Source organism: Eretmochelys imbricata, chromosome 9 (genome assembly GCF_965152235.1).
Source record: "Eretmochelys imbricata isolate rEreImb1 chromosome 9, rEreImb1.hap1, whole genome shotgun sequence".
In the NCBI taxonomy this organism is placed as follows: Eukaryota; Metazoa; Chordata; order Testudines; family Cheloniidae; genus Eretmochelys; species Eretmochelys imbricata.
This window is the reverse complement of record NC_135580.1, coordinates 83,301,490-83,327,737: the sequence shown is the minus strand read 5'-3', so window position 1 is coordinate 83,327,737 and position 26,248 is coordinate 83,301,490. Positions and strand designations below refer to the sequence as shown.

General features: G+C 44.3%; 1 protein-coding gene across 1 annotated transcript in view; it reads right to left on the bottom strand.

Moving 5' to 3' along the window:
• Positions 1-25,308, bottom strand: part of LHFPL1 (LHFPL tetraspan subfamily member 1) — a 34,968-nt gene extending 9,660 nt beyond the window's left edge. Inside the window, exons 1-2 of the mRNA XM_077825565.1 lie at positions 24,927-25,308; positions 11,984-12,082 (exon numbers count right to left, since the gene is read on the bottom strand). Coding sequence (XP_077681691.1) covers positions 11,984-12,082; positions 24,927-25,308 — 481 coding nt within the window. The remainder of the gene's footprint in view (positions 1-11,983; positions 12,083-24,926) is intronic.
• Positions 25,309-26,248: the final 940 nt, after the last annotated feature.

Here is a 26,248-nt window from a genome sequence, read left to right as displayed (position 1 = left end):
AGTACTAGTAATTCTAAAATGAAAAGCCAATGGCCTTGAGAGGAGCACTGCCAGAAAGCACAGCAGAATGGCAATCAATGGGTGAGGGCAGGGGAGACCGGCATACAGTGATTGTCTCTGTCTAGCCAAGTGCTTGGAATGTGCCTAACAGGAAAGTCTCCATCCCTCCTCTCCCCAGAGAATGGAGTGTAAGTCAGTGGGAGAGCTGGATAAAAAGATGAAAGGGGAAGTTTTAGAAAGGTTTGAAGTTTTCAAAAGGATCTGAATAGTTGGGGATTTGGCTCATTATTCACCTTCCCCCACCCTCCTTTATTATTTTCCATTTCCATTTTGCTGTTGAAAAAGGGAGAGCGACAGGAAAAAGAGAAGAACCCCAATATTGTTTGTTTTTGAACAAAAGACCATTTTTCAAGTAAATCATTTCAAGTATCCTGTCTTCAGCAATCATAATACGTAACACTTCAGAGGAAGATGAAAGATGCATCAAGTGAATTGTGTATGTGTGTATACGGAAAATGGGCAGATGGTACTTTTTTGGGATTCAATCTACACTCAGTCATCTGAAACCCTGAAGCATGAAACCTGATCCCTTTATTTTCATATCTTGTAGTCTACAAATGCTGTTAAAGGACATTAATTATCCTTCTCATTACTGAAATCTACAGCACTGACTTAATGTAAATCATCCTACCTATCTCACTTCCACTCCAGATGGGATTGTTTTGTTGGGTGGGCAAAATCATTCCATTAATTAAATGCTCTGTAATTGTATAATATGCTTTGAGGCTCATGGAAGGTGCTGTATAACCAGTAAGAACAACATGCTGCTATAAAACAGGGAGAATAGCTAGAATTACATTGGACTAACTAACTAGTAGGACTACTTGAAAAATTTCCATCAAAACTGTTTTTGACAGAAAATTGGGTGAAACTTTTCATGTAAAGTGTCTGCTTTCCACTGAAAATTTCAACTTTTCATGGAAAAAATGAACATCCAAAAGCCAAAAACTTTCCTCCAAAAACTGAAAACGTTGCTTTGGAAATGTTGATGCAGTGCCTTCTGGGTTACCGGGCTGGACTACGCTACCCATGATGCACCAGGGTGACTCAGCAAGAGCATGGTACCATGGTGCACCATGGTAGATATAGTCTGGCCAAGGAGGCCAGTCTATAGAGAAGAATGAGGGTATGAGGAATCCAAACTACAATTCTCATGCACCATAGCAGGATTTCCAAATTTTAAAAAAGTCAGTTTCCATCTGAATTTATTTGGTTTTCAATTTTTTGCTAAAGTGTCAAAAAATTATGTGAAGAAAAAACTCATTTTCTAATCAGCTCTACTAACCAGCAGACACACTGCAAGAAAACAAGGCACAATCAATATCAATTTGTTAGATTTGGCACTTTAATTTGATTAGACATACAGCAGAACCTCAAAGATACGAACACCAGCGTTATGGCCTGACCGGTCAACTGGACACCATGTGAAACTGGAAGTATCCAATCAGGCAGCACTGGAAACAAAAATTTAAAAAAAGCAAATACTGTACTGTGCCTGTATTGCATCTTCAAGGGAGGCAAATCTGGGCTGCCTGTTCCCACCGCTACCCCGTCCCCACCCTCATGCGCGGGGCACACTTACAGCTAGGAGTTGAAGAGACTGAGATTGCAAGGCGGGAGCAGCACTGGAGTCTACGCTGCTTTCCTGTAAGCCATGGGTGCTTAGAGCTTCCCCTGGCCAGCGGGGGGTGGGGGGGGTGCTGTTTTCACCACCACCACCCCCACCGGGAGGGGGACTCGCTGTTTTCACCCCACCCACCGCAGCCAGGCGGGGGACAAGTTTGCCCTGCCTGGGAAAGAAGCTGCCTGCACAGAAGCTGCCTCTGGAACCTGGCCCAGAGCGTGAACTGCTGGAGCCGGAACCGTATTTCATTCAAAGTTACAAACATTTCGGAGTTACGGACAACCTCCATTCCCAAGGTGTCCATAACTCTTAGGTTCTATTGTAGATGTCTGCAGTCAGCAAGGTTCGTGTGTGAAAGAGACAATCCACAGGCAGAAGAAAACCCTGATAGTTCTGGCTTCTCCTATTCTCCATTTCCTAGAGACAGCAAAATAAATTACTCTGTAGTCTTTGATCCTGTGGGAAAGGGTTTCAAGAGCCCTTTGAATATCACAGACTTGTTGGATAGATGAGAACTGACGGTCAGGAACACTCAGAGGCCGATTAGGACTAAGTGGAACCCAGAATATATACCTCCTGACTCGCTCACCAAACGAGATCAACACCTCCATCCAAAATACGATGCTGATCAAGGCAGCTCCTTCCCCATCTCCTGCTTGCTTGTCACAAAGAGAGGGTCTCTCTAGTGTCTTCCTACTAAGGCAGGCAAATCACCTCTGGATCCTTTCACAAGTAAAGTGCTTCTTGTTCACCACTCTGGGACTGATCACAAGCAGAGATGGTCTACTCAGCAGCAAGGTTGACCAATTCACAGTGGGAGGTCTCACACAGTGCACAGTGGATAGTTGGAGCCCAGTGCTTCATGTTGTCAAATTTGAAGGCCAGAGATCCTGTTGCTCCAAGGAATTCACTTTTAGGAGTAATGTTTTTAACATATCTTTGTTTGAAATTACACATGCTGCACTGTACCACACTTCAGTTTTACTTACCCTTCTAGCGAAGCAAACAGCTCTCGAAGTACTAATAAAATATCCATGAATTGCCACTAAAACAATGGGGGAACAGCTTGTGTGTGCACAGGACATTCCATATTCCATCAGGGAACAATTGATCTCAGCCAGATGTAAACAGACCTGTTCCCTTTGAAGGAACTCTGAATGTACCAACAGACCCTCCATCTATTTATTCTCTTAAGACACACGTGCCAGCAGAAGGTAGATGGTATAAATTGTGAAGTGGCAACTACTGGAGTTACTAAACTACAATGAAACAGACTGACGATCCAGGAGCACATTCATGAAGGGGACATTTTTTCAGGATTTTACTAGGCTTTCAAGCTTGATATAGTCTGAGTAAAGCAGCCTTGTAGCCCCTTAAAAAGCTAGGGTGCCAGGAAAGAGCAATGAGAACCTGGAACTCTCATCACACTCTGTCTGCACTAAGAAAATTCATAATTACTTTGCTCTCCTGGTAGCAGCAATGGTGGATAGTAGTAGTAATAGAGTATGTAGTTTTACCACCCTTCATCTAACCATTACAGAGCTGGTTTTCACACAGCTGTCTTTTTTCATCTTCAGAGCCATTTGCCCTTCCTTTGACAATAAAAATCCAAAGTAGAAACCAGCTGCAAGGAAAGAGAGGGAAGAAAGCAGGATGAGTGTAAAAATGCTGCAAGATTAAGAGATAGGAAGGTCTGGAGCAGCTGATTAAATGATTTGGCTATACTGACATCTAGAGTTTATTTAGGGTACAAGTCAGGTGTAGAGTAACATACTCCTTGTTCCTTTGGAAGTGAGAAAGTGTGTGTTGGTAAAGCATTGAGTACCCACAGCAACTGGGGATGCATACATGAGAGATGTCCCATATTCCAGTGGTTCTCAACCAGAGGTCTGGGGCCCTCAAGAGGGCCTCAAGAAGGTTTCGGGGGGGGCTCCAAGCAGGGCCAGCATTAGCCTCATGGGGGCCCAGGACAGAAAGCTGAAGCCCAGGTCCCTGAACCCCACCACCCAGGGCTGAAGCTGAAGCCTAAGCAATGTAGCTTTGTGGGGGCCCTCTGGCATGGGGCCCCAGGCAATTGCCTTGCTTGCTACCCCCTAACACCAGCCCTGGCTTGTATATGTAGAAAACCAGTTATTGTGGCACAGGTGGGCTGTGGAGTTTTTACAAAATGTTGGGGGGCCCTCCGAAGGAAAATGGTTGAGAACCTCTTTCAGATATGAAGTATACGACAGGCCCCTCACTCAGGGCCACAGCTTTAGTCCGGATTTCTCTATGAATGTACTTTTTGTTAATGTTGGGAAAGGAGCCTGGAGCAGGGCCATCCTTAGGATTTATGGGGCCCTATGCAGTATTATTAAACTGGTGCCCCTGTACCTGACGGCAGCCCGGGCTTGCAGCCCGGGGGGAGGGGGGAGGCAGCAAAGGATACCGAGCCACCCCACCTGCCTCATGGCAGCAGAGTGTCTCAGCTCCCCCAGAGACCCCCGTACCCTCTCCCTCACGCAGAACGTGCGGTACCAACGCATTCAGCTCTGTGAAGACGGCCCGTGCCTAAGGAGACTGCAGCGCACGCTGGGTGTGCGGGAGCCGACCCACTCTTACCTGGGGTCATGGGCAGTGGGTGAAGCCACCGCTTGGGGAGGCTAGCCCCCTAGCCCACCTTTGGCCCCGCCCATACTCCACCCCCACTCTGCCCAGGCCCCGCCCTCTCCCCACTGTCTCCCTCCTCTCCTCCCTCCCCCTCCCTGATCAACCCGTTCCAGCCAAATCACTGAACCCAAATGAAGCAAATGACATTTGAAAAAAACCACTCTTCTGCAATTTTTCTCTAAAGAAAATGGAGCACGTTTTCCACTGCATGCCAGAAGGTGAAGACTAGACATGCAGAAGGGACCTAATCAAAAGCACTAAATTTGGGAATAAAAAACGTCACTCACAGGCTTTTTGATATACCCTGAAGTTTGTCAGAGATTTATTTGCAAAAACTTTGTAGTAAGGGCAAGTCAGCTGTCCTGCTGAATACAACATTAAATATTATGGAATACATGATGCAGCTCTTCTCTGTTTTACATTTTCTTAATCAGTATTTCTAAGCTGATTTTATGTTTTCAGTGTACTCTTAAGCCTACATAAAGTAATCATTCCAGATTACTACATATTTAACTCACTGAAACAAAGATATTATTTTAAATTAATCAGTCATAGAGGTTTAGTGTGTTCATAACAATATTCATTGTACTGATTTTGCTAGAGGGTTCTCTTAAAACTAGTTCATCCAATAGTTAGAAGTAAAGAAAGAGAAACTCATTTGTCCAGCTATCTGGCAGGAAAGGGGTGTTGTGCTAATAGGTCTGGCAGGCTGGAAGGCTTTTTCACTTTTAAGTTACTAGATCCCCTCCGGAGTAAAAGTCACCAGGCTGCAGCAGCCAGGTGTGGGAGCCTGCAGGAAGGGTCAGAACAGGGATTGGAAGAGGCGGCAGGGTGGACACTAAAACCCAGGGTTGCCCCAAATTTTCGGGACGTAGCTGCATATGCCTAAGGACGGCCCTGGCCTGGAGACAGCCTTGAAGACTGATATGGTCCAAGAGGCAATGCACAAGTGTGAGCAATGTAAGCATTCCACATTGCAAGACCATCCTCAGGTCTAAACCTCTGTGCATCATTCTGAGTCCTCCCTGACAAAGCTTATTACTAAAATCTGTTCACTCCTTTTACTTTATAATAATACACTTGAGGTTTTTCCCCAGTGTCATCACCCAGCCTCTGTAGAGAGATTCCCAATGAATGATGCCACTTGTCTGTCTGAGGTTATAGATAGTGTGACAAAGCTCCTCCTCTACCTTGGTGGGTCTTGCACTTATTGGCGGATTTGCTCGCCTTGGAGCTTCACAGCAGTCCTCAGTTTGGACATTTTCGTGAACCCACAGTCCAGGTCAACTCCTCCTGTGTCTGACCAGGAGTTGGGAGGTTTGGGGGAACCCGGGCCCACCCTCTACTCTGGGTTCCAGCCCAGGGCCCTGTGGAATGCAGCTGTCTAGAGTGCCTCCTGGAACAGCTGTGTGACAGCTACAACTCCCTGCGTAACTTCCCCATGGCCTCCTCCCAACACCTTCTTTATCCTCACGATAGGACCTTCCTCCTGGTGTCTGATAATGCTTGTACTCCTCAGTCCTCCAACAGTATACGTTCTACTCTCAGCTCCTAGCACCTCTTGCTCCCAGCTCCTTACATGCACACCACAAACTGAAGTGAGCTCCTTTTTAAACCCAGGTGCTTTGATTAGCCTCCCTTAATTGATTCCAGCAGCTTCTTGATTGGCTAAAGGTGTTCTAATCAGCCTGCCTGTCTTAATTGTCTCCAGAAGGTTCCTGGTTGTTCTAAAACCTTCCCTGTTACCTTACCCAGGGAAAAGGGACCTACTTAACCTGGGGCTAATATATCTGCCTTCTACTACGCTTCTGTAGCCATCCGGCTCGACCCTGTCACAATAGGGAGACAACTCCTGGTACTACCTTAGTCCAGTGGCTAGAACTAGCAGATTCATCCCTACACTGATGCAGGCACAGAGGGGAGGCAGACTGCACCACCACTATTTAGATGCTGTAGGGACTGGTGCAGTCCCTGGTGCAGACCAGGGCAGCCCTCAGGCCTGACAGAACTTGTACCCCTTGCAATGGGCAGTGTGGGCCACTGCAGAGGGTGTGTGCAGAATCAATGAGATGCAGCTCCACCCTGGCCGCAACTCTCACTACTATTTGCCTCCTTCCCTGCCAGCTCACTGCTGCTTCACCCCACTCCTCTCCCATCCCAGCACAGAATGCCCCTGCATGATGCTGCATGATTGAATATGACCATTTATATTGATATTACCACTGTTATACAATTGCAACAACTCCTGTACAAAGTATATACCATGTAAGGTATCAATGGAAAAGTTATGATTTACTACCTATGATAATCTGGTTTATAGGCATGTATCATCTTTGTATCTGAAGTTATGAATACATTTCTATCTCAAATGTGTTTGTACGAGTCACATCTCAGATCAGGCGACACAACTATGTGTTGATGGGCCATTAAGGTCACTCAGCTCTAACAATGGGCCACTGAAGATGCCCCACCCAGATAGCTCCTCCTGAGGATGCCTCACACAGCCAGGGACCAACTGCCACCCCAGCGAGTCAGCAAAGCATGTAAGGACATGTGACCTGAGATGCCATCTTCTCCCAGTAACTTTCCATACTCACGTGACCCTGGACTCCATCTTGGGTCAGTATCTGTCCATGCACATGTGGGCTTTGTTTGGGACAGTAAATTTTCATGTATATGGCAGAGAATATAAAACGGCACCTGAGACATCTCCATTGTGTCTTCATTTCTCTGGACTGGATTTCTAACAAGGCAGCTTTGAACAAGGACTGATGACCCCCCAATCTGTTTGGGTGATTCCAGAGAGACTTTTGCAAACCAGCAGTTTATTCCACCACTGCTACAAACCTGATACAAGGACTTTGCAGTCACTTGCATGTATATGATCCATTAGCCATTTATAACTCTCTTCTTTTCTTCTATTATTAAACCTCTAGTTAGTTTACTAAGGATTGGCGAACAGTGTGATATTTGGGTAAAATCTGAGATTCATACTGACCTGAGGATAGGTGTCTGATCCTTTGGGATTAGAAAGAACCTCACATATGGTGAAATCAGTTTTCAATAACCCCTCACTATGTTAGACTTGGTTGTCAGGATAGGAGCCAAGGGGTGGAATGCCTACAGGGGATTGTGTTTGGCTTCTGGTTAACCAGTGTGGTGCTGCAGAAGCTCCTTTGTTACTGGCTTGATTAATCTAATTATAGAATAAACCACCAGTTTGGGGGACTGTCTGCCCTATTCAGTGCAGTCTGCCTTGAGTGTGGCATTCTCAGTGAGGCCCATTCCAGGCACGCGGTCACACCCTGCACCCACAACTGCTATAGAGCCTGCTCCCTACCTTAGCACAGGGGCTCCCTGCACCATGATGTTCCCAGGGGGACCTTATAAGAACATAAGAACAGCCATACAGGGTCAGACCAAAGGTCCATCTAACCCAGTATCCTGTCTTCCAACGGTGGCCAATGCCAGGTGCCCCAGAGGGAATGAACAGAACGGGTAATCATCAAGAGATCCATCCCCTGTCGCCCATTCCCAGCTTCTGGTAAACACAGGCTAGGGACACTTGGCTAACAGCCACTGATGGACCTATCCTCTATGAACTTACTAGTTCTTTTTTTGAACGCTATTATAGTCTTGGCCTTCACAACATCCTCTGGCAAGCAGTTCCACAGGTTGCTTGTACATTGTGTGAAGAAACACTTCCTTTTGTTTGTTTTAAACCTGCTGCCTATTAATTTCATCTGATGACCCCTAGTTCTTGTGTTATGAGACAGAGTAAATAAAACTTCCTTATTTACTTTCTCCACACCAGTCATGATTGTATAGCCCTCCATCATATCCCCCCTTAGTCGTCTCTTTCCCAAGCTGAAAAGTCCCAGTCTTATTAATCTTTCCTCATACAGAAGCTGTTCCATACCACTAATCATTTTTTTTTTTGCCCTTTTCTGAAACTTGTCCAATTCCAACATGTCTTTTTTGAGACGCGGTGACAACATCTGCATGCAATATTCAAGTTGGGGGCGTACCATGGATTTATATAGAGGCAGTACGATATTTTCCATCTTATTATCTAGCCCTTTCCTAATGATTCCCAACATTCTGTTACCTTTGCACCAGCCAACAGGCATCACGGGACCATTGTGCAGTTATGAAATGGCTGGGCCCAGTAACTCTGCTGGAGCTGGGTAAATTCAGAATAAAAAGTATTGCAAGTGTTCTTACAACTCAAGGCCGCCAATCCATCCCACTAGTATTTGTCCTCTCTATACAGACAACTTAAAGGTTAAAACCAACATTAGAAATAAATATACTTCTATAACCAGCTGTCCTTTCTGGACAGCTGCCTGCAACACAAATTCAGGATGTAACTGGGTTACCAGTTGCTGACTTGAAAAGCCTTGTGATAGCACAAGAAGCGATGGGAGAAGAGGTTGATTGTGAAAAGGCAAGAAAGGCACAGAGTGTGCCAGACTCTAAATGCAATTTGGAGTACAGTAGCTACATGAATCTATGGTCAGAACCCCAAAGGAGAAGTGTCTTGACAATTCAGCGTGTTTGGGCCTCTGAGAATTCTCTTGCCCAGCATATATGTATCAAATTAGGCAGAGATTTAAAAGGAAAAGCAATCAACCAAATCACTAGTTCTTGTGCTTGCTGTGAGTCTATATGTGCAATATGACAAGCATGACAGTGTTGAGACAACCTTAACTTATGACTTTCCTGTGTATTTCTTAATGTTAATGATACATTCATGTCACTTTTAAGAAGAGATCACGTGTATCATGCCCTATTTCCTGTTCATGGGTCTTGGGTCTTGTCCTTAAAGCAAGGCCATGCTCAGAAAATAGACTGCAAAAAAGGTACCTTCTTACTCAATAGATGTGCACTGCTCTCCATGCATAGATGGAGTCAGAGCTGCTTACAATAAAGACCCGGGCTAGGATTTTCAAAGGCTCTAAGGGAGTTGGGTGTCTTTCAAAGGGAACCAGCTGCCTAACTCTCTGTTTGAAAATCCCAGAGTACAATAATTTAAACAACTTTCTACTTCAGTGAGCAACTGGGAAAAGTCACTGGTTTTATTTTCGAACTGAGTAGATTTCAACTGGAATTGTGAATCTTTTTTTTCTTCCCTCACCTCCCACCCCCCCTTTTTTTTTTACAGTCACTTTTCCGAGTGTCACTTCACTTTAAGGTGAGAGCTTCTCCATTGAGAAGCTCGGATACCCTGGTGAGAGGTGTGGTACAAGGGCCAAACCAGAACAGAATGTGTATCTGACATTAACAAGAAATCAGCAGTACCTCTGAGAGCAGCAGACATCAAGTTAAATGCTATTTTATGGCTTAATTTGATTAAGAAAAAATAAAGCTGTGGGCTAGAATATATAGGAGAGATGCTTTGATCATCTGTAATTGGCCTCAGCCCATTTGTCATAAGCTTCATGCCCCCGTGATCCATGTACACTGCAGCCCTGATCTGTTGCTATCTGCAGAGGAGTCTGCAGTAAAGAGAGCTCTGCCAGGAAGAAGCTCTTCTCCTCCTTCCCCAGTCCTCCCTGTGTGCTTGATGTAGATGGCACATTGTACTCAAGGGAGCTGAGACAGTTTACAGAAGAACTCCACTGTCGGGAATAGCTTTCCATTGTGCTGCTCCTCCCGAGAGGGGGTTTTGCATAATATTATCCCTTCTTGGTGCATTCTCTGTCCCCTTCAAAGCCACAGTAGAAAGCGATCCCCTGATACAAAGGCTTATATTTAGCATGCCTAGATCAAAGCATCCCACAAGGCCCTGATTCAGCAAAGCCCTTGAGTGCATGCATAATGTTAAGCATGTGCTTGAGTGCCATTGAAGTCATGTGCTTACAGTTAAAACACATGTTGGATGCTTTGTAGAATCAAAGAAAGGATGCCCTTCTGCCTTAGAAAGGGATGAGATGTCTCTGGAGTAATGGGTGACTCAGGGGGATGATAATGCAGTATAGAGTCTTTACCCTGGGTTGCCAATTCAAATCTGACTCAAATCAATAATTGTTAGAGTTGAGCCAACATCCAAACCCTGAGTCCAAGCCCAGTAGGCTTTTGGGGGGGGATGGGTTCAGTTCTGAATCCTTAGATCCAAACCATCTCTCTATGATTTTGATTCCTGATCAGCTCTCAAAGCTGGGACCCACTTTGAAGTCTAGGTTCAGAGGTAGCCCACAAGGGAGGAAGTGTCTCAAGCTCAGCAAATCTGTAAACCTCATGAGATCAGCTGATCTCACAAACTTCTACCATTGGGGAGCTGAAATCTCATAAGAACTACTCAAAAGGTTTTAACACCTTATACCCAAATCCCAATTCAGCTCCAATTACCAGTCCTAAGCCCAAACCTAAAACAGATTCAAACACAGCCACTTCTAAAAATGAGCAAAAGTTAATACCATTGGAGAGCTGTTTATTGGCTACATGGAATGAATTTGTGGTCTTAGGCCAGTACCTAGTGGACAAATGTCCGTATTACAGAAAGGGCTTCCACAGTTGATGCTAATTGCCTTAATTGTCAACAATCCCAGGAGCAAAGAGGGTTGCCAGTTTTGGTTGGATGTATTCCCAAAGGTTTCATCACACGACAATCTTTAATTAAAGATTCATCTTTAATTCCTGGAGACTCCTGGACAATCCTGGAGGTTTGGCAACCCTCGGAGCGAATGAGCCATGGAAACTGACCTCCTCTGTCCCCAGCAGAGGTGGTCCTTCCAGGTCAGTCTAAGCTTGTCAGCTCTGGGAACATTGGCAAAGAAGTTTGCATAGTTGTTGCCTATGCTGCATCTGTCCTGTGAATAAACAGAGGGCTTCATTCTCTGTCAGATCACAAGCATTTTCTTAACAAAATACTAAAAAAAAAAAGAAAAAGAAACAAGGAAATATAAAGTATTATGGGGCTCGCTACTTAATGTTTGTGTATTGTGCACAACTTTGAAGATACAGGGATACATATCTACTGGTGCATCAAAGAAGCACCCCTTGCACAGGTGCACGTCTGCCTATCTCTCTGTACAGCACCTTGCACAATAGGGCATCAATCCAGATAACAAGTGCCTCAGATCAACTTTTCAGATACGCTACGTATTGTTTTACCCGACAGTCACAATCAGCTGCTCCAGTCATCAAAGAAAGAGCATTAGCAATAGGGCTGGGAGGTAGCTCTCTAGCCAACTTTAAACAAAAGAAAATGAAAATCCCACAAGTTGCAGAAGGCAGAGGTGTGATATGACCCATGATACTGACAGCAGCCACAACAGCTGAACCTACCAGACCAGCATAGGTGCTGGCTGAGATGAATAACATTGTTGTCATTTTTCAGAGTAACAGCCGTGTTAGTCTGTATTCGCAAAAAGAAAAGGAGTACTTGTGGCACCTTAGAGACTAACAAATTTATTTGAGCATAAGCTTTCATGAGCTACAGCTCACTTCATCGGATGCATCCGATGAAGTGAGCTGTAGCTCATGAAAGCTTATGCTCAGATAAATTGGTTAGTCTCTAAGGTGCCACAAGTACTCCTTTTCTTATTGTTGTCATTGATTCAGGACTCATATAAGGTGATTAACTAGAGAGAATATGTGTAAAAACCCATTAGCCATTCGGTGTTCTCCTTTCCAGGGCTGCCTTACCTAACTGAAATTGCTTGGAGGCATTCCCACATGTCTGCTGTATTTCTGGGCTGTTCCATCCTAAGGGGTACAAAGCACAGCCTGAGCTTATCAACAGCCCTAGAAAGAGAGAGAGAGAAAGAGAGAGAGAAGTGTAAAGACGTCCCACAGAAGTTTTTAAAAACCAAATAAAACTCCACCACTCTGGGGTTGTTGTGACAGGATCCCTAGAAACACAGACTTTTAGGCTGCAGATTTTATTTCATTCATCATCAAATAGATGTTTCTGAAAACCTCATTGAAGATTAACAGGGGAGTGGGAATTGACACAATTCAATAAAAAGCCTCAGTAGAAACAAATGCGGTTTGAAAGCAAAGCTAGTGTTCTGAGAAATCAAGTTCTCTGGCTGCTAAAAGAGAGGACACAGAGACTGTGTCTACACTGCAATTAAACACCCTTGGCTGGCCCCTCACAGCTGACTCACACTTGCAGGGCTTGGGCTGCAGGGCTGTAACATTGCAGTGTAGACATTTGGGCTCTGGCTGCAGCCCAGCAGAGTCCCAGAGCTGAGGCTCCAACCTGAGCCCAAACAGCTCCACTGCAATTTTACAGCCTCAAGTCCCATCAGCTGGCACATGCCAGCTGTGGGTGTTTAATTGCAGTGTGGACAAACTCACAGAGCTCAGCCACATTGGCCCATGGTGATGCTGCTATTCCGTCTCCTCTGTACTGCGCCATTAAATGTAGAAGGGCCTACCTTGCTGGATGGGTCAGCTGCCGTGTATTGTTATGTTTCAGACATGCAATGTTAGAAAGGGAACCACTGAGTTCTCGCTCTGGTGGTGACTTTGGGCCATTGAGTTACTCTTGATTTGACTGAAAGCAGAATGGGTCTCTGGACAATTGTTGTTTCTTGCTTCATCTAAAACAAAAGTCAGCTAGACAGAGAAACACATCATGTGCCATAACAGGCAGTAAGGACCCTATAGGAATGTGTACAGAATTGAAGCAAACTCAGTTAAAAAGTCAAACAAATATCAAAATGCTCGTAATATGCGCCCAGTTCTGGCCAAGAATTAGAAGAAGGGGAGTACACGTGTGTAGTGTTTACAGTGGTCTGAAAACTTGTGCTGGGAGAGTCTTTCATAATCGGGGAGCAGCAGCTTTGGTAAAACGGGTGCTTAAAGTGCACGCCTCAGGGACCCGGCTTGGTTCCTTTATTTATTTGTTTGTTTGCTTGCTTGTTGTGCTGGGTCTGTGACCTTCTATTCCAACACACACACGCACACACACTGTAAGCCCAGCATGTATGTGTAATGAGCCATCAAGAGGATCAGTGGGAGCACTGCAGAAAATTGTGCCTGCACCCAGAAAAGATTGCAACTATTTGCTCTGCAATGACAAGGTTGGGACTGAACAGAAAACCTGTCCAACTGAGCATCAGTCTGATCTGGGTTTCCAACTCCTGGGCTTTAAGTTGTGTTTGTTTGTTTGGTGACGTAGCAATGCAGCAAAGCTCAGTTCTGGTTCAGTAACTGGTCCTGCCCTGTGTAATCTGTGCTGTCGTTGTCTTCCCTGAACCAACTCTGCAGTCACTGACTGCTGTAAATGGCTTGCCAGGATATGTGCTTCCAGTAGATAATCATAGAATGTAACAATCTAGCAGAGAATGATAAATACACTGTGCTCCTTCAAGTGGATGTTGGGTCTCCTGCTGGGTCCATCATCGTTCTCAGCTGTTTAATGATGCAAAGTTGCTTTGAATTCTCTCTCTCCTGGAACAAATGTTTTGAAGAGCTGACTACTGCCTGTAAAGGATGCTAGTGAGTAACATGCAAACACACACACACATCCCCATCCCCCTCAGTATCACGGCTACAATTTTCTAACCAAGTTTACAATGGGCTCCATCCTGTCAGGTGCTGAACTCCCTTAAAGCAATGGGATTTAAGGGGCTCAGTACAAGGGAGGTGAATAATTCGGATGTGTGTAGTTTATACAATGAATGTTGCCTCTTCGTCTGTTCTGATTATCCAGAAAAGGAACACCAATTTCTAAAATTTCATGATTATTCAGCCAATGATCTTTGAATTTTTGAAGCAAACAGCTTCTGTGAGCATTTAGTAATTGACCTTTGAAATACAAGTTGTTTTGATTAGACACACAGGTCATCTGGTATGTTTCTGGTCCTTGACTGGATTAATGTTATTCTTAGGGCCCGGTCCTCGTCTGGTGTAAATCAGTGTAGCTCTACAAAAACCAATTGCACTATGCCAATGACACCAGCTGAGAAGCTGCTCCTTCCACAGTGCAAATTACAAATCTGAGATTCGTTTGCTGCTACCATCCTCCAATATTTGCTTTAAAATAGGGCTGTCAAGCGATTAAAAAAAATTAATCACAATTAATCACACTGTTAAACAATAGAATACCATTTATTTAAATATTTTTGGATGTTTTCTACATTTTCAAATATATTGATTTCAATTACAACACAGAATACAAAGTGTACAGTGCTCACTTTATATTTTATTTTTGATTACAAGTGTTTTCACTGTAAAAAGACAAAAGAAATAGTATTTTTCAATTCACCTAATGCAAGTACTGTTGTGCAATTTCTTTATCATGAAAGTTGAACTTACAAATGTAGAATTATGTACAAAAATACTGCATTCAAAAATAAAACAATGTAAAATTTTAGAGCCTGCAAGTCCACTCAGTCCTACTTCTTGTTCAGCTAATCGCTCAGACAAACACGTTTGGTTACATTTGCAGGCGATATTGCTGCCGGATTCTTGTTTACAATGTCACCTGAAAGTGAGAACAGGCGTTCTCTTGTAGCTGGCGTTGCAAGATATTTACATGCCAGATGCGCTAAAGATTCATATGTCCCTTCATGCTTCAACCACCATTCCAGGGGATATACATCCATGTTGATGATGGGTTCTGCTCAAAAACCATCCAAAGCAGTGAGGCCCAACATGTTCATTTTCATTATCTGAGTCAGATGCCACCAGCAGAAGATTGATTTTCTTTTTTGGTAGTTTGGGTTCTGTAGTTTCCGCATCAGAGTGTTGCTCTTTTAAGACTTCTAAAAGCATGCTCCACACCTCGTCCCTCTCAGATTTTGGACAGCATTTCAGATTCCTAAACCTTGGGTCGAGTGCTGTAGCTATCTTTAGAAATCTCACATTGGTACCTTGTCAAATCTGCAGTGAAAGTGTTCTTAAAACGAACAACAACATGTGCTGGGTCATCATCCTAGACTGCCATAACATGAAATATATGGCAGTATGCAGGTAAAACAGAGCAGGGGATGTACAATTCTCCACCAAGGAGTTCAGTCACAAATTTAATTAACGCATTATTTTTTAATGAGCATCATCGGTATGGAAGCATGTCCTCTGGAATGGTGGCCAAAGCATGAAGGGGCATATGAATATTTAGCATTTCTGGCACGTAAATACCTGGTAATGCTGGCTACAAAAGTGCCATGCAAATGCCTGTTCTCACTTTCTGGTGACATTGTAAATAAGAAGAGGGCAGCAGTAGCTCCTGTAAATGTAAACAAACTTGTTTGTCTCAGCTATTGGCTGAAAAAGAAGTAGAACTGAATGGACTTGTAGCCCCTGAAGTTTTACATTGTTTTGTTTCTGAGTGCAGTTATGTAACAAAAACATAAATCTACATTTGTAAGTTGCACTTTCAGGACAAAGAGATTGCACTATAGTACTTGTATGAGGTGAATTGAAAAATATTATTTCTTCTGTTTATCACTTTTACAGTGCAAATATTTGTTATCAAAATATACACTTTAATATCAGTTTCAAAACAGAAGGCAAGATATATATGAAAATGTAAAAAAAATCCAAAATAGTTAATAAATTTCAATTGGTAGTCTCTTGTTTAACGGTGCGATTAAAACTGATTAATCGCTATTAATATTTTTAATTGCAATTAATTTTTTTAGTTAATCGCATGAGTTAACTGCAATTGATCAACTGCCCTACTTAAAAAATATCACTGTCTGATGACATTCCTGCCAGTAAACTCATTCCCCAGAATATTCACAGAACCCAAATACAAAAGGGGAAACTGCCCAGTTGAATCACATTTATTTATAATTTAAATCAGTTAGTGAAACATTTTCCCCCCTCATCTGACACTATCAAAGCCTAAAAATTAGAGCCTGAAAAAACTCCCCTCAGGTGGAGTGTATCTGGATAAAAAGAACAGGAGTACTTGTGGCACCTTAGAGACTAACAAATTTATTTGAGCATAAGCATCCAATGAAGTGAGCTGTAGCTCACGAAAGCTTATGCTCAAATAAATTTGTTAGTCTCTAAGGTGCCACAAGTACTCCTTTTCTTTTTGCAAATACAGACGAACACGGCTGCTACTCTGAAAAATGTATCTGGATAGAAGTCGTACCGGGAGAATAACAACAGTATGAACACAGCTTGACACTAATGCCGTCTGGGCTGAGAAGCCAATGCATACTCTAGTGGCAGTCAGCCATATCCCCCGAGAGCATCTCCAAATAATATAATATACATGTGCAGCCGCACCCCCATGCCCAATCCTTTCAGAGAAGTAAAAGGCAGGAAGCCAAAAATGCATTTTGTGGACTCGTAACTGACAACTAATCCCATTATACTCGATGAAAGGGCTAACGGAAGCCCTTAAGGGCATATTCTTAAAAATGAAGTAGTAAGTAAATTATCTGGCAGTACATTTGCACTTTTCAGCATTTCCTATATTACATCTTATTAGAAGGGGGAACTGATCAGTTTTCCCTGGAGATGTTGCTTTCTGATGTTACTGCTTGAAAACTAGGGTGATACCTGACAGACAAATACACAGGGCAGGGATGACATCAAACCCATGTGTTTAGCACTGGCTGCATGTGCAATAATTAGCCGTGCTATCTGCCCAATACTGACTGTGAAGCTGGATAGTATGGAAAATATTATCTCCTTTGCAGTAAACACCTTCCATGAAATAGTGCATCAGCATTTCATTGCTGGCTACAAAAGCCTATGAAGGGTTGCAGAATTTGAGTCAGTAGGAGGGATGCTGGAACCAAGGATAAGGTGTAAGGAGGAGGCAGGCCACCAAGCATATCTTGCACTGGGAACGGGATGAATCTGGACCTCCAGGACGAAGTATGAGGAGGCCTCACATTGGCAAAGGTGCAAGGATCACATGGGCATGATGCTAGGATCATGCATTTAACATGCACGCTCGACCATAGCTAGATATGATGTTTGCATTAATTGAAACTTGCCGTGCCTTGCACCATCGAGGTGTGATCCTTGCACTTGAGACAGGTGGGGGGAGGAGTCAGTGCAACAGGAGGGATGCCTGGGACTCTGCGGAGGCTGGGCCCTGGCATGCTTCAGAGTATAGCACTGAGTACTTAACTTTGAGAACACCAGCACTGGCCAGGCGCCTAGCCATAGGAATGTTTAAAGGGAGGACATCCAATATATTTACTGCTACTATACAAATATTATACATACAACTTGCCAGGCAGCATTTATGTGGGAAGCAAATACAAATGAAAAATGTATCACATTTCTAATGTATTTTGTGTGTTCCCCCTACAGCATTCATAAGGCTGGAAGCCTAAAAAATACCCGTGTCCAAAAGGTTAAACAGCAAAACTCACCATAATGCTCTGTGGCCTTTTCAGATGGAGAATGTTACACTTCAGTGAATGGAGGGACAAAAGGCCTGTTTCGATCACCAGCAAAAGGGGCACAGAACTAGTGTGTGGAAGTGACGTATCTAGTCTCCTGGGGATATTACAGCCAGGCCATCACTGCAGAAGATTAACCTCAGCAACCCGCTGTTTACTCTGATAGGACAAACTTGCAGGGGGCTTGCTGTCTGTCTCTGTGGCTAGTAAACAAACTGATGTGTAGTGCTGGGCTCAAAGTGAAAGGAAAATGTATCTGAGGTCTAAGTCTTAATGGACCCATTTTCTCCGCACTTTTTGCCATGCTGAGATTGCTCTGACTGGAAACGAATTGCACTTCTCCCCAAGATGTATTTCAGTTAATGCACCTACTGCCGAGAACCTTCTATGCCTTTCATAAAATCCAGAGAGTTTTGCAGGCACATGTGAATCAACACTATGAGAAGCTGGATGGGTTGAGAATCAGTAGACATCAGGAAGCTTTTTAGTCTATGTGTGTGCAGTGCCTAGCACAATGGGGCTCGATCCCTGATTGGGGCCTTTAAGCAGGGTCATAATACAAATATCATCATTTAAATTACGAATCTCCTTAAGCCTTCTAAAAAAACCTGTAAAACTACTAGGTGGAGAAATGTTTTCTTTTAAAATAACATGACTAGCGCATTTATCTGGAATGTTCATTAGCTAGGCAATGCACCTGGTAAAGATAGTACTTAGAGTGGTTTACTTGTGCTGCGGTATGAAATTATTTAAACCTGAGTCTACGCTTGCGTATTGCTCTATGGCACTGACATTAGCTGGGTGGTCATTGACTACGATGACTAACTAAGCAATACGAATTCTTCCCAAGGAAAGAAAGAGACAAGCTGATTCATCCAATTACAGTATTCTATAACCCGCTACCTGCGTGGCAGGATTGTCAGGAGACAGTAGCCACAAGCCATGTTGGTTCATCATTGTTCAGGAACACGCATTGCTCTTGGGCATATTTTTATTTTATGATGATTGATTTTTAATTATTTGTTATTAGGGGAATTCACCCCACCTTTTATCTACTTGGTGCTTAATAGCTCATGACCTGTACCCAATTAAGATCTACTAAGACAGTGGTTCTCAGACTTTTGTATTGGTCACACAGCAAGCCTCTGAGTACGACCCCCCGCTTTATAAATTAAAACCACATTTTTTTTATATTTAACACCATTATAAATGCTGGAGGCAAAGCGGGGTTTGGGGTGGAGGCTGACAGCTTGCAACCCCCGAAGTAATAACCTTGTGACCCCCTGAGGGGTCATGACCCCCAGTTTGAGAACTAAAAAGCATTTGACTGGAGGAAAAATATATATTCAAGCAATAACCGTACGAAGGATCACACGCAGGGCTTAAATTCAGCCGGAGCTGTCCAGAGCTCTGGCAAATATTTTCAAACCTTGACTCCAGCCTCATGCTGTTGCGGTTCTCAGCCCAGGGTCTGCGGGCCTCTGCGGGGGCCACTGGCCAGTTTCAGGGGGTCCCTGGGGCCCCGCGACTGAAGCCTGGAGCCCTGAGCCCCAGCATGCCCTGCAGAGAATGGGGGTGGGAAGGCGTGGTGGGCTCCAGGAAATACTCTATGAGAATTTAAGCCCTGATCACACATGATGAATAGGGAAACACTGTGCGGTGGTGACCTTTCAAAATAAACTTTGACCTGCAGTTTTCATACTGCTGTCCTTTATTTTTTGTAAACGTAGGTTGACACCTAAAATACTGAGCAACAATTATTTTTTGAGGTATGCTTCAATGGGATAAGTAGAAATGGAAATTCAGGGAAACCAGTGTTCAGCAACCTTAATAAGACAAGCCCAAACCAGATCCCCACATATAAAAGTATTCTGAGGCAGTTCATATCCAGACCTGAACTTTATGGTTGTGGCCAATCTTCAATGTAAAAATAAAACAGCCTTCAATCTCTCACAGGGCTGTGTAGTAATGCAAACTAGCTTGGGAGCTAGCTAGATGGCAGTAGAACATACTCAAATGTTGCTAGATTAGTATGACGAATAAATCCTTGTGGTCAGACGTTCCTGTTGCTTGGTCCTGAAGAAAACACATAACAGGCTTGCCAACAGAAATTAAGTAGAACAATTCAACAATGCAACATTTAGTTGGGGATTGGTCCTGCTTTGAGCAGGGGATTGGACTAGATGACCTCCTGAGGTCCCTTCCAACCCTGATATTTTATGAACATAATCTGAAAACTAGTTCTTCAGCAGGAATAGTCACCCAGGGAGTGATTTCTGCTAACGTACATGCAACCCAATGATGTATCTTACATCATTCTTGTTTCTCACAGTGTAGCATAGGCCATGAGACTATATGGAACCAACATCAAAAGATTGCATTTAAATTGAATAACTAGGCAAACACGACTGTGGTGGGGAATTGCAGACTCTGCCCAGAATGTAGCTTGGCAGCAAAGTCCCCTACTCTACACATGTAGGGCACGCTCCATGAGTAGATCTACCCTGGTCTACATGGAAGGTGGAGGTGATTGAACTGCTCCACAGGGAACTGAGACTAAGGAGTGGTTTGGCGTGGAGAAGATTGAGGACCTGCCCAAGGGATGTACAATCAGCCGAACAGGAGATTCATGGAAAGGTCAAAAGCTGAGTCAGACCTGCTGGGATTCCTAGCTCTGATGGCAGGGACTCTAGGTATTTCAAACCTGATGCTTAGACCTATTTGCCATCCTCTACCTCTGTTCATCTAAACCTGTGAAACCTGCAGCTGTCTCCACTCTCCCATCATCAAAGAATGATGTGCCTGATTTGCTGGTCTGGCCATGCTGCACTTGATGCAGGGCCAGAGAGGGGCTCCCCTGATCCTGGGGCCAGCCCATCGTCCAATATAAATTACTTACACTCCCCGGAGCTAGTCTAGCAGCCAGGAACCACCAGAGTATATGCTCTGTACCACCTGTGGATTCTCCTTGTACAGGGATGAATCTTCTGGGTTCATGGCTGCTTTGCACTGCTAGAGAGATGCAAAGCAGCCCCAGCAAAGCCAAGAATCGGGACTATTTATTTTTCTTAACTGAAAATTATCACATCCATCACAAGAGGAGGTAACATCCATTGGTGTCAAGATATTGTGGTGCATCTTCCTTCACTGTTGTAGGATTCAAGCCCTTCACTAATGTTAGTAGGTTCTCCCCCACAATAACTTAAGGAAGTATTATTGTCCTTATTTTATAGATGGGGAACCAGAGTGCACGGAGATTAAGTGTCTGACCCAAGGCCACACAAAGAGTCTGTAGCAGAGTCAAGAACTGAACTGAGATCTAATGAATACAGTCCTGGGCCTTAACGACAAACCCTTTCTTCCTCCCCTTTATACCACTGTGCAGAATACTGCTACCCTGCTGTTATAGTCTGATGTCCCAGGGCAAGTTGCCTGATTCTGCAAAGATCTGTTGAAAGCAATTTGTACTCTGTTGCTGAGGGTGACATAGATCACTATGATAAATAAATCCTTCTGGTCAGATGGGATGGGAGGAGATCCTGGAGAGAAATGCATCTATTACAGAGCTCTGGATGGTGGGGGGACTCGGACAGCAGTCAATTAAAGCGTTTGGATTCTGGAACCATCCTTGTAATCCTACGGTTATTGCCAATAAGGCTAGATGTGCATTTTTAAACAATGCCTCTTTGTTTTGTTCAGTTGGAAGCGGTCTCCAACAAACACAACCAGCTGCCCAGACAAGCCCATTGCATGCCAAGCTAAAGCGTAAAAGGAGGCAATTACGAACGTTCCAATATTTATCACATTTTAAAAAATAATCCAAATGTAACTCTATTTCCCCAGAAATAGTTCATCCTTCATGGTGCTGATTTCTGGGGCTTGTGCAGCTGAAAGCCTCATGGCAATGAGTTATCTATATTATGCACAGCACGCGCATATGAGGACATCTTAATACAAAGGGACGGCCTTAGAGAAAATAGTAGTGAGCTGATTTTCAGAAGTGCTGAGCAGCCCTAGTTCCCACTGACTTCAGTTCCCTACAGTGTGGCAGCCAGATTCTGGTATCGGTGGTGTTCTTTGGAATTTATACTGACATAACAGAGATCAGAACCTGGAGGGGGATGATAGCCTAGTGTAAACATAGATTTCACATTTGAATATAGCACCCACAAATGAGATTTATTTTCAACTCCTCGAGGGCTCCTTTGTTTAAACTTCTCCCTTAGTGCCAGCTCAGCTGTGTGGTTGGAACTCCTGTTTGCATTGCCTAGATGGCTGCTTCCAATCCATCACACCATGGTTTTATATGTCTAGCCCTCTATGCTCATAGCCCTCCTTTGTGAGAGGGAAGCAGTCGCACATTGGTTTGCTGTGGTGCTTTGCCATGTGTTCCGTGGTTTTCAAGCTATTGTGTAAATAAACTAGCAGTATCACACTGGGGAGGGAAAACAAAGACGTTCCAGTTTATTACAAAAATGGAGACAACACACTAAGGCCTTGGCTACAGTGGAGATTTTGACTACTGGTGCGGTGGTGCAAACCCCTAGTGTAGACATGCAAAGCCACAGGCCATAAGCCATGTTTTGTGCTGATACTTGAAACTGGGATAAGTTGCCCCAGTGCAAAACTATATTTCAAGGATGGGTTAGTGGCACTGGGGCAAATCACTGCTGGTAATTGTATACTGAGGTACCTCCCGCCTTGAGCAATGCTGCTGCAGCTGATGGAAGCTTTTGCCTTTTATTTTCCATCAGTCATCTATGGTAATTTACTAACAGGCACAAGGAGGGTATGGAACCCTCCGGGAAGGAGAGAGAAGAGAAGGTTGAGGCATGGCGGGCAGTCTCAGAGAAGGAATGAAGGCAGAGGGGGTAGGAGGTCTGGAGCTGAGAATGGAAGGCAAACAGGAAGGGGACAAGTAGTTGATCAGTTTGGACTGAACAAAGCATGGGGAAGAGAGGACAGAGATAGAGGTAGGATTCTTTTGGCATCCCACAGTTCTGGAGACAATGAGCCTGATTCACCAAGGTGTCACTCCAGCTTCACACCAGACTGATTTCAAAGGAGTGATGCGGGTGTCAAACTGGGGTTACACTGGTCCATATGTATGGAGGAAGGACATTATGGATAGGAATGGGTTCTGGCTAGGGCACAGGACAAGGACTCAGGTGACCTGAGTTCTGTTGCCAGCCCTGACACTGGCCTGTTGTCTGCCACTGGGCAAGTCCCTGTCCCATTCTGTGCCTCAGTTTCCCTCTTCTTGTCTTCTCTCTTCGGATTGTAAGCGCTGCAGGGCAGGTTTGTCTCTAGCTGTGTGTGTGTATAGTGCCCAGGACAATGGGGTCTTGACACATTCCTGAAATACAGATAATGATAACAGAATTGTGGAGACAGACAAGGGCAGGACTGATAAAATGCCAAGGGGGGTTATGCTAGGTAGAAAGCTGAATTGGGGGAACTTCTCCACAGCTATATCGTGACTGCAAGAAGAGGTGTATTTATATGTGGAGATAGCTAACCTCAGAGAACTGCCACAACGTAACATCCTTGTGGAGTCAAGGCATAGGTGGCTCTCACCTGGATGTAGCTAGTCAAAATCGACAATATATGCCCTGCCTGGAGTGGACCTCGATTAGCTGAGGTGAAAACTACAATGTCCCGTGTCCACCAGAGGGAGCTATCTCCCTGCTTCCAGAGGCCACTAGCATCCCACAGGTAAAATTATCCTTTTTTTCCCAAAAAAACACCTACAAATATTATCCTCTTTGTCTCGCAAACTATGGTGGGTCCCTGCCAACTTCCCTCCCTCACCCAACAAGACAGCAACTCTTGTTTGCAGTGAAAACATAGCCACGGGATTGTCTGCACAGCAAGCCTCTTCTACAGTGAAAAGAAAAGGAGTACTTGTGGCACCTTAGAGACTAACCAATTTATTTGAGCATAAGCTTTCGTGAGCTACAGCTCACTGCATCGGATGCATGCCGTGGAAAGTGTAGAAGATCTTTTAATACACACAAAGCATGAAACAATACCTCCTCCCACCCCGCTCTCCTGCTGGTAATAGCTTATCTAAAGTGATCACTCTCCTTACAATGTGTATGATAATCAAGTTGGGCCATTTCCAGTACAAATCCAGGTTTTCTCTCCCCCCACCCCACACAAACCCACTCTCCTGTTGGTAATAGCTTATCTAAAGTGACCACTCTCCTTACAATATTACCAGCAGGAGAGCAGGGTGGGGGAGGTATTTTTTCATGCTTTGTGTGTATAAAAAGATCTTCTACACTTTCCACAGTATGCATCCGATGAAGTGAGCTGTAGCTCACGAAAGCTTATGCTCAAATAAATTGGTTAGTCTCTAAGGTGCCACAAGTACTCCTTTTCTTTTTGCGAATACAGACTAACACGGCTGTTACTCTGAAACCTGTCCTTCTACAGTGAGAGGGGCCTGGCCCTTCTGAACTTTCTCAGGGCTTGTCTACACGGCAAGTTGCCGAATGGCATGTCCCGGAGTGAATCTACAACTCCTGAGCCTGCAGCGCAGTAATGGCCCGCGCAGACACTGCTATCGCACAGTGAAAGGCCCGAAGCACGGCTCGGCGTACTACCGCCGGAAGTATTTCAAGCCGCACTCTGGGGCTTTCACTGCGCTGTAGCAGAATCCACATAAGACGCTACCACACAGCAAGCCAAGGTACTGTGGAGTCACATCCTGGCTTGCCGTGAAGCAACTTGTTGTGCAGACAAGCATTAGGAGGGTTCAGAAAGGCCAGGTCCTCCTTATTCTGGAATAGGCATGACTGAAGTAACCAGAGGTGTTAAAGACGAGAGTGGAAATAAAGTGCTGAAGTTACTGTCATCAGGGGACGTGTATTAAACAGAAAGAACCAGCAGCTGAAGTAGGCAGAACATTTTCCCACAGAGATTCCTGGCTTTTGGGGAATGTTACAGCTCTGGGCCTGGTAACAAACCAGAAGAACATTTAATGTACTGAGAGTGTCTCTCGTAACAGACGTGGTATTTATGTAGAGCCAACAGGAAATTAAAGACTATACATGAAAACAGAAAGGTCAAGTATTGGAATAAAAAATCATATTCATGCTACCAAGATTTACTTCAGATGTTTAGTACAGATGTTTCCAGCTCAGTGATCGTTGGTGTCCTGAGCAGTGCTCTGAAGATCACTGTACAGTATTAGCATATGCTAATCAGCAACCTGAAGCCACTCACGTATGTAGCATAATGCAAACGATTTCCATTACCTCCTACAAACTGGGCTGCCCCCATGAAGCGTCCCATCATCCGAGAGATGAGCTCTTCCACGCAGCAACCCAGGATGGCTGCTAACGCCACAAGGAGCAGCAAGGCACAGCCAATTCCGGTCACCACGGTGCAGATCTGCCAGGATAAGCTGGGGATAGCCCCAAAACTGGCATACCTCCCACATTCTTCCACCATCACCAGGTGCCTCTCCTCCGTCTGAGCTGGGTACGTGCACCGTCGGAAGGTGCCAAATGAAACTGGCTTCCCCAGCTGGGAACCAAAGAGCCAACAGGGCACAAAATAACTGGCTGAGCTAGCAACTGCTGTGAGAAAGGATAGGAAAGCCCAGAGGGCCCCAACCAGCGTCAAACTGCTGCCCATCTTCTTAGATCTCTGGTTAGAAGTGAAATTAAAGATAGCTGCCTCAGGGCATTCAAAGTGTCTCCTTTTCAGGGGTCTTCACAAACCTCAGAGAGGGACAAAAGAGGGCCAATAGAAGGGACTCAGCCCAGAGAGAAAACAGGAACCATGCTCGGGTCTGCCTCTCTACTTTCTGAAGCCACCAGCTTCCTCCAGGCAAAATTATCCTTTTTTTTTTTTCTTCAAAAAAAGTCCTAAAAATATTCTTATCCTCTATATATTGCAAATAACTATGGATCCCTGCCAACTTCCTCCTGCACCCAACAAACCAACAGCATCCCTCTTATTTCACTCCATTGTGTTCTTAGTCCTTTTCCTGAGTGCTGGGCCCGGCCAGGCCTGCTGACTGATACATTTGGGCCCAGAGACAGTCTCTTGTTGGAAACATTTGTTTATTATTTGCTCAGGGTGCTGAAAGTTCTGATTCTGCTGTGTCGTTGTCAGTTGACCTCACAGCCGACTCTGACAGTGCTAGCGGGTCTTTCTGATGCCATTCCTATGTTCAGCTGCAATCTCTGAAATAGAAAAGCCACCCAACCAGATTACTGGCTAAGCGATTTCATACTTTACATTGTAAGTTTCAAAAATTCTTCACTCCAGAAAGGTTGTTTAGGAATTAATGTCACTTAAAGATCCTCCTATATATGCAAACCATGGGCCCAGTCTTGTACTCCCATAGTTAAAAGTTAAACACATTAAAAGTTAAATTAAATTAAATTAAAAATTAAAAGCAAATTGCAAGTTATTGCAACTGAAAGAAATTAGCAACAGTCATTTGCATTTTGCTTCAGTTTGTTCCCTCAATGCCTGTGGCCTCTCAGACACAAGAATGTTTCTCATATGAGTCAGCTGCTACTCTGAAACCTGAATATTGACCATGTTCCTTTAACCAAACTGAGAC